The following is a 12,450-nucleotide window of genomic DNA, read 5'->3' as shown; positions in this document are numbered from 1 at the left end:
AAATCTGAAACTCGGCTCAAAAAACATCATGCCTTTTCTGAAGAGATGTATGGGAAAAAAAATAAAAAATAATAATAAAAAAAAATTATCCCAAATCTGAATAATGGTCATATAGGGATAGTTTTGGCTATCTGGTTCTGTAAGCAAACTGACCCATTCTCCTTCACTCAGTTTTGTTTCAGTGCCTTTGAAGCAATGATTTTCCAGCTGAGTAGCTTACAGTTTACTAATGTGACTACTTGTACCACTCCAAAATGAATAACTCCCTATCAAAAATACTCAAGGTTTTACTTCCTTTGAGCTGTCTTGAATTTAAAATACTACATAAACAACAGGGTTGTGATTTATTTGCTACAATGTCTCCATGCCAAGCTTTTTCCTCTGTAATCATATTACTTAAAGTATTTATGAAGGCTGGGTTTGTTCACCCTTTATGCAAAGTGGCAGACTGATGACAGCTTTCAACTTATTTTTCACCATATACATTTAAAATAAATAAATAAGACTAATTGGAAGAATTCATCACATAAGTTCTCTTAAGTAAGTGGCAAGATAATATACCATTTGCATACAGGAAAGTGAAACAAACTTCTTACTAAATTTCTTTCAAAAAAAATTCTTGAAATAAAAATAAAGCAGAGTAACCAAGGTTGTGTATACTCACATCCATAATGATGTATTTTAATCATAATTTACTCAACAACAAATGGGACCGTCACAGCAGCTGAAGCAACAAGAGATACAATGCAGTTCAAACACTGGGACATAAATAATGTCATCAACATTTGCTATGCCTAAGCAAATAAATTGCTTTTCATTTTTCCTCCTGTATTTCATGAGGTATATCTCAGCAGACCTATCTATCTGTCCTCTATTTTTAAAATATGTACACACTATAATTCTACTATACTGCACATGTTCTTCTTGTTTATAAATTTAGAGGAGCTGTGTACTGATCATTGTTGAGCTGCTTGCAACAAACATCGAGATTAAGAAACACAGTGTTTCATATTCTAAAAGATACTCTCAGCATAACATGTTCTGTTCAACTCACAGTGAAACAGATTTATGCAGGAAATCATTCAAAAGCCAGGTCTCAGTTACTAGTGTCACAACCACTGAAGAGATAATGGAAGCCAAGTTCTGATTCCTCTAAAACTGCTGTAGTTATTCTTTAAAAATCGGTATTCAGAAATTAAAATTTATTTCCAAATGCAGAGAGAGTTCCAGAAAATACAGCCAAGTCTTCACAAACTGCACAAACTGAAAAATCAACAGAAGCAGCTAAGGCAACTCAACAAGAACAGCAACAGCTCAGTAATGGGAAAGAAGATGCCAAGTGAGTAAAATCAATTTGAAAATGTGAAGGTTTTTTTTTCCTGATACCCTGACTGTACATTTTGGTGTGCAGGATTTCAGTTCTTAGGAATGTCCAGTGCTGTAGAGATCTGAAGAACATTTCAATTCTAAGGCAACCACATATACACAGTATTCATTTAGTACGTGCTCTTGATAGATTTCTTGATACCTCATTCTAAATTGTGGGAATAAGGAAAAAGATTTCCTTAATACTCATATAAAATAACTCCAGCAATTCTGAAAATTATTATTATTCTACCTTAGCAAAGGTGTAAGCCCCAGGTTCCTGCTGTGAATAGCTGAAAGTTTGTCACATTATCCTGGCTCAAAAGATTTTTACTCTGTACATATTTTTGCTGTTATACTCTTAAATCACCATTAGAACACACCGTCAGTTAATTAGAACACTCTTTTCCTGAGAAGAGACAAAGAAATTAAACAATAATTTTTCTTCAGAGAAAAAGCCCTTCAGGAGAAAATACTGATTCATTCTACCTTTGGAAAAAGCATAGGTAAAGTTTTTGACTTATTAAAATAGGATTGAGAGAGTAATCCAAGAATGTATAATCCTGTAATAATCTATGTTTACTACAGCACCAACAGGAACCTGGAACAAATGTCTGCAAAGAATTTAGAGGTTAGACACAGTTTCCAAATTAGAAAAAGTTGATCAGAGCGTTGTTCAGTTTAGTTTTGAATCCCCAAAGATTTCTATTCTGCAGTTTCTCTGGGTCCTCTGGTCTACCTCATTCCTTGCCTTTTTTCTGTAAACCTCCAAGAACAGTCTGGAGTCATTTTCTCTATAACCACTTACAGAGTCGCAGAACACTGCAGTTACCTCTATCTTCTTAACTCTTCAGCTCTCATCTCAACAAACCCAAATGTCTTAGTGTCTCTTCATACATCTAGTCCCCAGGTATCCCAATAACCCCAGGCTAGTGTTGTACCATTTTGTCAGTGTCTTTTTTTTTTTTTTATGGGAGAAGCTGCAGCTGAACACAAATATCATCTCACAAGTGACATAAAAGAACAAATAACCACACTCCCTCAGTCAGCTGGCTGTGTTTTTTCTAAAGCACAGAAGTTACCAACCTTCACTGACGCAAGAACACACTGAGTAACACTGATTATTTAATATGGATTCATATTAAATTTGGCCTGCCTGGACCCTCAGATCCTTTTATGCAAAGCTATTTTCAACTCAGTCAGCCTCAAGCCTTTACAACTTGCATGGGGTTAATCCAGGTGCAGGAATGCATCATTTTCACAGCTTCACGAAGTTCTCCCTTGCCTGTCTCCCAGCCTGCTGAGATCCCTTTTAAAGGAAAATTATGGATATACTCTGTTCATAACAGGGTAGAAACTCCTCCTACTTCCTTTAGCATTCTATTATTTTGATTATTCTGATGACATAAATCAGAAGCATTTGCTTGACATGTAGTTATTTAATTTATGGAGAAGATTGGCTATTTCCTCACCAACTCAGACTTTGCAGTACAGTGACAAGCAATAATCAAGCAAAATACTAATGCATATGCCTCTATAAAATAATACATGCAACAAAAACAGCTCTGACTAAAGTGTCTGTAAACATTATAAATAACTCAGTAATTTGAATGTGACTCAGTAGGTCAACAATCAAAGCCAAGATTAAGCCTTTTTTTGCAACTGTAGGATATGTTATATATTTACAGTTCCACTGGTAAGTTCTGGTTAACACAATTACAGCATACTTACGAAACAAAGGGCATGTTGCTTGTTAGAAGAAGAGAAAACCTGCCTGTTAAAATGAAATTTAAAATGTTTCTATTAAGCATTCTCAGAGCTCTTCTGACTCACTGCCATCCATGCATGCGGTTAGATGCATCTAGTCAGTCTAATTAGAACAGCTTCTAAAAAGACAATATATCCTTGGCAAATTCCACTGTGAAAACAGTTAGCTGCTCAGTTCTGCAGTAGGGCTTGAGAGGCACAGCACTGGTGTCATCACATTTGTATGAAACTAAACTAAACAGATCTATTATAAAGCTTTCAGAGCTGGGGGGAGAATCATTTTAAAATGGTGAATTTAGTTCATCATCCCTAAGACTCATGGGAGTCGATTCAGACAAAACTGTCAATCAAGTTCACTATTTTATTTTGTCTATGTATTCAAATTTACCTACTTGAATATTTTTAAAGGAAAATAATTGCCTTTGTTATACGGGAAAAACTATATAAGTTTATAAGTACATTCAGAATTTGAGGTGAATGGAAATGATCATGGAAATGGTATTAATAGAAAAAGTTTCACCTTATCTTCCTTTTCTGTAGCTTTCAATTTTTTTAAATGTATCTCTGCAGGCTCAGATATGTAGATTAAGGAAGTATAAAGGTAGTAGCCATGTTTGAAACATCATACTTTCCAGTTAGATCAGGCCTGTATTTCTCCATACAGAATTTCACAGAATTGTAGGGGTTGGAAGGACCTCCAGAGATCATCAAGTCCAACCCCCGCACCAAAGCAAGTTCCCTACACCAGGTCGCACAGGTAGGCGTCCATTCAGGTCTTGAATATCTGCAGAGAAGGAGACTCCACAACCCCCCCGGGGCAGCCTGTTCCAGTGCTCCATCACCCTCACTGTAAAGAAGTTCTAGTGCACAGTCATGTGGAACTTCCGATGCTCTAGGGTGAAGAAACTTCCACATAATTCAAATTTTAAAATCCTTAGGCTTGGGTAATATTGCATTATGAGCATTCATATTAATGCAGTAATCTGAAGTCAATAGGACTACTTCTGACAGTTTGCAGGGTGAGCACCAGATGTGTCCTCCTTCCAGTTCATCTGCATTAGAATAGACTTTTACTCATGATGCAACACAGCCTGTGTTATCTATTAATAGGTAAGAAGTTTTCTGAGTCTCCTCTGAAGCAATAAAATAGTTATTTCTCTTGCTAAGTAATTGACAACTTTGATAAAGGCAGCACTTATTCCTGAAAACTGCCACAGAATCTCTTTGTTGACGAGAAAAATTTGCTTTCCCATTGGACACATACTCATTTTTCAAATATAAAAGTACATTGTGATGGACATTAATATACGGTGGAAAGACATAGCTCAGGTTTTCCTACAGCAATCTCAACACTACGTCTGAAAGCATAGACCTACAGACAGCTACCAAGGCACTGAACTGCAACAGAGACTGAAACTTTTAAGTGTCTGTTTGCTAATGGCTTAGATAGGATTCCACACAAGTCTGCCTCTCTGCCAATGCATTGTTTCTTCCCTCCTCCCCTAATGACAGCACAACAGAACAATAGTCCATTTCCATGAATAGCTATTTTCTGAGCAGTAATAATTTCTAGGAAGGAGGGCTAAGATTATTCTGTCTCTTCACAGCAAGAAATGAGGGAACAGAACGTCAGAACCTAATTTGCACTCTTATAGAGGATGCTGGCATCTCCTTCATATTACTACAAGATTTCTTTCTGTTGCAGTGGGTTTTTAAAAACAAGTGTTCATGTACATAGTCATACAATTTTTTTTGAAATGCAGCATAAGCATTTCAGTCAAGATACTCTCCAGCATGTAAGCAAATGTGGCTCATCCTCAGGAAATAACAAAGACTGCTCCTGCCTCAGGAGCAGGGAGCTGCCAGAGGGTCCCTGGGCAGGGGTCAGCCTGGCTGAACTGCAGTGCTTCTCCCCACTGTCGTCAAAGGTAGCGACAACTCTCAAAGACATTGCTTTAGATCTGGCCCTGAGCGCAGCAGCTGCACTTCCAGGAGCAGATAATTTGCTTACTCAAATAATCATTTCTCATTTTGGTACTTCTCATTTTAAAATACCTTTTTCTTCATAACTCAAAAGATTACCTTGTTCCTTCACTATGTAGTTTAGAAACGTTATCACCATTACATCTGATGAGGAGCTTCTGCCAGTCTGAGTTCATGTTGATGTCTAAAGGACATGACAGCCCTTTCCTTGGTCCCATCTTCTCACCCTTTGTACTGCACTTGTGCAACCAAGTGGTCATTGGATCAGCTCGATCCAGGTGGAAACACTCATTTTTTCTATGGTGTCCTACCACCCTGGACAGACCACTGAAAGGCAAAGGAAGGATGAAATGAAGTTGTCAAAGTTAGCAGAATCAGACACGTGTTTCATGAAATCAGCACCCTGAGAATAATGGGCTCTGGAAAACTGAACAGACAAGACATTCTGATGATTTCTCTTGGTCTTAAAATGTAAAAAAAAAAAGAAACAACACAACTCCAAATATTTTGAAAAAAGCACTGGCAAGGTTATTGCTCTGCAGTGAAATAAAGCCAGAAATACACCTCATCAATTGCAAAGCATAAAGAATGTCTTAATTATGAATAGAAAATCCTTGATGACTTTGGTTGAAGTTGCAGTTCGTTCAAAAAAAACCCTAAACCCTAAGATCTCCAGACCCCCTTGCTCTGCAAAAGTGGCACACTCATTTGTACACAAGAGAAGACACCATAATTTGCTTTGTGAGGGTACTGTTTGGACCCCAACATCTAATGAGGAATTTTGAAAAGATGTAATTACAAAGATGATACAGGAAAGACAAATGCAAGACCTTTTTATGACCCTACACTGAAGCATGACAGTCAACATAGTGCTTGGTGCATGTGATGGTTGGTTAAGTCAGCTATATAAACGGTAATGGCATAGAGGTGAGTAGAGGTGAGAAAGTTACCTAAGGAAGAATTAACAACAGATGACTGACCCCAAGGAGTGAGACTGAGAAACTGAAGAAACCTAAAAAACATAAAGGATGGAAGAATGGTACACAAAACAACTGAGAGCATAGATCAGAGAAAAAATGGAGGGATAAAGAAGCCTCCAATGACACCCTCTCTCTTCTGTGATATTTAAAATCCTTTAAGCCTGGATAAAGTTGTAAGAGTGCTTCATCTTTTCAGATTACCAAGATGATTACATTGTACTATTTATATTATGGTAGTACACTAAAACCCCAGTCAAGGATGGCAAACCCTGCTCTGCAAAATGCTGTGTGAAATGACCGTTGATACTTGCAGGCCTCATATCCAAGAGTATATGAAGGAAAAAAAAACCAAAAACGTAGGTAACCAGGACTTCAGAGGCTCTTGCATTTCACTGCAAAATGTTCTGTTCAGAAAAGAGCAAAAAATTGTATCTGATATGTTGCCTACAGAATCTGTTAACAAAGCATATTCAAATAAAATGCATGAAATAAATTTTAACATATAATTAATAAATAAAATATGCTTAACACTCCCATGTTCTGCTTTTGCAAATTCAGAAAACCAGCCTTTAACATTTTCCAGGAGAGCTCTTGTGCTGCAAACTGTCATGAGATCAAGTGGCTCAAGAAGACTGAATTGTGTTTGCATTTTGCCTTTTTCATAGCTACATCCCATTACCTAGTAAGTTATACCAGCCTTTCTTAAGCCTATAAAGGAGATGGGTTTTTTTCCTTTCTAATTTGGCTAATAGCAAAAAAAAAGATAACAAAACAAACAGAGATTAAGAGGTAATTTGCTATGTGGTGCATAGCCAGGTTAATAAAGAGAACTCCTGCTGGTAGCCTGCTCTGTGAGTAATGTACTTCATTTAGCTCAATTACCTCAACCAAGAAAATTAGAGTACTTATTAGTGCTTGCCATCCACTAGTTGCTACACATCAATTCACCATGCAGATGTATCCTAGAGAAATGATGCTGAACCACAAGAACAGAATCTTAGCTCCTTGGTGAAAGAGGTCAGTATCAACTCTCTAGAGAGCTTCCAAAAATCATAGCTTACTGTTAGAATGCCAGGGACCCAAAAAGACGACACTCATGGCTCTAAATTCTAATTGACTTGGGAGAAAGTAAAACAAGGTCAGTGCTGAGCAATCCTGAAAAATCCCATTTTACAAAGAGTTGCAAACATTTTCCAAAGAGAAATACCTTTCTTTAGCCATTTCCAGCTAAAGACTGCAGCACATAAAATTGCAGATAGATTTAACATACCCCGTACATTTTGTAAAATCAAAATTATTTTCTTAAATCTTATATATTTTCTTTTACTTATCTGTCAGAGCTCATCACTTTTAGTGCCTGCATTGTAGCTTTTGCAGTGACTAAATAGAGAACCTGAAAAATAAATAACAATGTATTGGTGTACCAAATCCAAATAAAAAGGTGAATCTATACTTCTTATCCCATATTCACAGTTGTTGGACAAATTTTGTTGAGAAAAAGATCTTATAAAGAGGTTAATGAAGCACTGAAATGGATACTTTAGGGAGACTGTGGAATCGACACCACTACACATATTTTTAATAAGTTTAAACAAGCTTCTTTCCGGAATGGTGCAGATGTATTTCATCCCTTTTTGAGTGGTAGGATATTGGATTTTAGCACATCTAAAAGTTCTCTCAGTCCTACACGTGTGTGATTATATATATTAGGATTTCAATGAATTCAGGTGGGAAATCAAAGTGTCAACTGAAATTGAAGCTTTTTATTTGGGAAACTTTATTGCAACTTTTTTTTTTTTTTTTTTTTAATTCACACTGTGAAATATTGTAATGTTTTCATATTCGCCTCTAGTTATTAAAAATTAAGGAATGGAAAGTTTAAAGAAGGATTTGCACTGTGCTCACGAACTGTATACAACACTTACATATATGTGCTAAAAAATAGCTTTAAACATTCCTGGTAAGAGACAGATACCTCAGAGATTTACTCACTTACAAATAAGAATGACCCAGTGGCACATCAGCCTTGTTTATTCCCATATGGTGCTTTCCTATAAGGTTCTGTTTTTGTTCTAGAATGATTAGTGATAGAAATGATTCTGCCTTTATTTTTTAAATCATGCTAAATATCCAGTGCAATTAAGCAACTTCATATCACTACTGACATTAAAGAAAGGTGAGTTTTAAAAGTTAATTAGTACTTTCAACACGTATCCTACTTTGTTCTGCACATATCATACCATAAAATTGCTATTCAAAATAAAATCTTATTTACGTTTTAGTCTTGTACCTCAATCATAATTCCATGTGTTCAATATTGAGGCAGCCTTCTCCCTAGAGAGTACTGTAAGGAAGATTAGAGGACTCACAACCTGTTGCAACTGAATAACTAAGAGGATTGTCAAAGAAGTTGCTACCTTTGAACTAAACAGAAAGAATGTCATGCAGCCTCGGTGATTAAATTTTTGTCAGTGCTTCATGAGGAAGTCTGTTTGGAGCCCAATGTCAGTAAATAACTCAGATAGACAGACAGTGGCTTCCTTAAATGTTGTTTCTTCTTTATCCATTTTGCTATAAGAATAAAACATGAGATATGCAAAATGAATTGTCTTTATATCTTGTCTCAAAACACTTGCTTTGGGCCCAAACAAGCATAATTTCTTTACAAAGACTCTGAACTAAGGAAAGTCATCAATTCCAGTGGGTAGTTTAATTTTCATGGTGTTCACTTAAAGCTTATGGCCTAATCTCGAATGTATATACAATCAAAAGTACTCACCCAAATATTATATTGTTACCTTCAAATTAATCAAATATATAAGAAAATAGACAACAGGAGAAAATTAACATCAATTTTAATTCAAATTGCATTGTGAAGTAAGCACAGCCCTAAAATAGAATGAAAATTTTAAAAATATTTTATCTTTTCTTAGTGCAAAGAAAATTTAAAATACTGCCCATATTACAGAACATGCAGCACACAGGAAAAGACATGATCTCACAGATTACTAAAGTTGGGTGTCATTCAGCCACTTTTCTTCTTTAAAAAAAGAAATTATGAGGAACCGGATGATACAGAATTTAAGACCGATGAAGAAAATTAAAACTAAATCAATGACTTCTTGACATTCCATGGGATTGAAAGCGTCAACAATCTATTTCAAGTCCATTAAATATTATTTGTATGTTAAGCTCACATAGAAGCTGACATACAAGCTCACAAATATGTATGTTAAGCTCATATATGTATGTTCACCTCACATTGTTTACATTTGAGCGGTTTGGACCTTTTATAATAACTGACCTAGTGACACCTATGCATGTTTGCTAACTTATTCACTTTCCCTGTCTATGTATTTCAAATTTTCTGAAGATTTCCCACGTATCCATTTTATTACATTTTAATACATTCTAGGGAATCACTGTCTAAGACACCTTTAATGATCATAGCTGACACATTCTTGCAGTATATCAGAGTTATTTCAGCTGTTACTCACTCATAGAATCACGGAATCATTTAAGCTGCAAAAGATCTATAAAATAAAATCCAGCCATCATCTAATAGCAAGTTCACCACTAAACCATGTCTCTAAATGCCACATCCACACATCTCTCTCCCAAGAACTGAAACTCTACCACTTCCCTAGGCAGCTCGCTCTATTTCCTAATTACACGTTCATGAAAAAATTCTTCATGATATCCAATCTAAGCATCCTCTGGTGAAACTTGAGATAATTTCCTTATATCCTAAAATATTAGAAGGCTATCCACACTGAAAGGCTCTCACAGCCTGTAAAGGCTTAGAAACTTTCATACTAATTCACGCTGTTTCTCTCCACATCTATTCTTGTTACAATTTTGTTCAGCTCAAATATCTCTTCTCCCTGACTGTTTATCTACTAATACTTAAATTAGAGATAAAGATCCTACTGCCTCTCAACCTCTTTTGTTGTTCTTTTATAAAACAGGTTGTCAGGGCCCTCAGTCATTCTAAGAGACTTTATCATTTCCTGTATGAATTCACCTTTAGAGTATAGATGGTCAGAATAACTCTAACCATTTTCTTATATACCTACATTCACGCTTCCTTCACAGACAAAATACCAGATGCATTTTAGGTCTATGGCTTCATTGTTGCTTTTCATAACCAAAATACATTATGGTTCTTAGGCACCCTGCTGTGGACTGAAACTACTGGATATTTATCTTTTGCCATCTGCAATTGAAAATACTACCATTTGCAAAATAAATTCTATTTGTTCTTAAATAAATGTCTTCATTACGTAGCATTAGATTTGCTCTTATTTCTATTATTGGGTCTAAATAGTTTAATTTCCCCGTGTAGAAATTAATCCTACTTCGTAATCTTCCCAGTTCCGTTTCCTGTTAATCATCATTAGCAGACTACTACATTTTGTACTAAACAAATTTTTGAAGATAATACAACAGGCCATTCCTAAATGTCCATAGAATGCCTGTTCAGGTAAAGAAAGATAGACTCCTTTCATAAACAAGAGAAGAAGCATATCTTAGTCATCATGAACCTTCCTTCAGGGAAGCTTTCTATTGACTATGAAGAAAGCTTAATCAGAATAGCTACAGTCAAAGCCATGAAGAAAACCATGAAGTTCCCTATGTCATCTAAGATTGGAAGTGGGAGTAATATATAGGTGGGGTTCTGGTCTCTGTAAATCTACCCACAGAGGAATTGAGAGTGCATGCTGAGGATAACTTTGAATCAATACCTTTCATGATGCCCAGGTCTACATTTTTCTGTCACACTGAAATATTTCTCAGCTATACCACCGTGGTTTGTAGACATGTGCGCAGCTATCCATTGTCACATTCTTCTGAAAGCTGGTTATTTGAAATAGAGGTTCTACATAATTTATTCAAGACAACAAATTATTTAGTCAAGACACAGGTCTCAGTTTCTCAGTGCTCAGTAAAAACAAAATCTCTTGCAATGATAAGAACAGCATTCCCAGATAGACAGGAGAAAGTTTTTTTAAGTGATGCAAAGAGAAGTATTATAACTGAATTCAGCAGAAAGAAATATGTTTGGGTTTTTTTCAGACTGCATGCATTTATAAAATACATTTTCATATTTCATACACCAGGGGCTGATGTGGTAGATAAAAGAGGAAGTTGAACTCAGTATTTGGTATTCATGACCAAAAAGCAGAAAGGAATTAAACTCCAGATTGCAAACTAAAAAAGGTTAAAATTGCTTTATTCTAAAATCATCCATTGTATTTTGATTCCTGTATTATTTGAACTCTTAATACAGAAAGATTCAAAGCTGCAGTGCTTAAAAGATGTTACATACATTAGCACCCTCTGTTCAGTATTTCCATAACCTGTTCTCTCAAGGCCTTTTTCTGATGTGCTATTGGTGCCTAAATTTTTTTCTTCACTTGGAAAGAATTATATCAAGAAAAAACCTACAAGATAAAAATAATTTAAAAAACTAATTATAGTTATCACTCTATCATTATATATATTACCAAGTCTAAAAAAATACATTACTATTATAATTCTATCATTAGATATCTTGCTATTGCTATACAAAACGTGTTTGAGGTAATAACCAAGCCACATGACTAGTACATGAGATATAGTCCTAACTTCCCATTTCTTGGGCCATGTGAAGTAACTACTTCCAGAAGGTTCTTTCACTCTGTAAAGGGATACACGCTTTTGTAAGTATAGGTCTAAGCCTCATCTAAAGTACTGCATAGATGTCATATATAAATTTGCTTAAAGAATAATGCATCAGCTTAGAGACAAAACCTTGCATTCAGCACAACTCAGCAGAGAAAAGCAAAGAAGTGTTTTTCTGCCCAGCCAGGTAGTGTGCCAGTAAGGAAGGAGATTTACCTCTGAATTTGCAAATCTGCTCCAGTACAGCACAAAATATTCAACTATCTAACACAGACAAAGGGAAAGCAGCAACTGGTTGACACCACAAGCTTATTCATCCTCTGAAACCTTTTGTACACTGAATAAAGCCAGAAAGAGCCCAGTGCAAAATCAATACAGTCTGTAATTACATCTGTGAGATGAGAATGAACATGATGATATATTCAAATGAGGCATTATCTCCTTCACAGAGCAGGTTAAAAACATAAGTCATAGAATCTGCAAATCAGAGAATCATTAAGGTTGAAAAAGATCACCAAGATCATCTAGTCCAACCATCAAGTCAAATTAGCCCTTTTCACAGGTACAAAATATCTGAGTCATAGAGAACCAGAATCAGAAAATACTGTAATGTAGTGTGATGAACTAATTACTCTAACTAAATATGGTCTCTTCAAAGCAGAGAACAACTTTAGCAGGCTCTCATACCCAG

General features: G+C 35.8%; 1 protein-coding gene across 1 annotated transcript in view; it reads left to right on the top strand.

Annotated features, from left to right (window-relative positions):
* CNGB3 (cyclic nucleotide gated channel subunit beta 3) overlaps window positions 1-12,450 on the top strand; it is a 52,796-nt gene that overhangs the window by 9,578 nt on the left and 30,768 nt on the right. The window contains exon 3 of the mRNA XM_032442595.1: window positions 1,219-1,339. Within this exon, the coding sequence (XP_032298486.1) occupies window positions 1,219-1,339 (121 nt within the window). The remainder of the gene's footprint in view (window positions 1-1,218; window positions 1,340-12,450) is intronic.

Source organism: Coturnix japonica, chromosome 2 (genome assembly GCF_001577835.2).
Source record: "Coturnix japonica isolate 7356 chromosome 2, Coturnix japonica 2.1, whole genome shotgun sequence".
NCBI lineage: Eukaryota > Metazoa > Chordata > Aves > Galliformes > Phasianidae > Coturnix > Coturnix japonica.
This window is presented reverse-complemented; position numbering and strand designations above follow the sequence as displayed.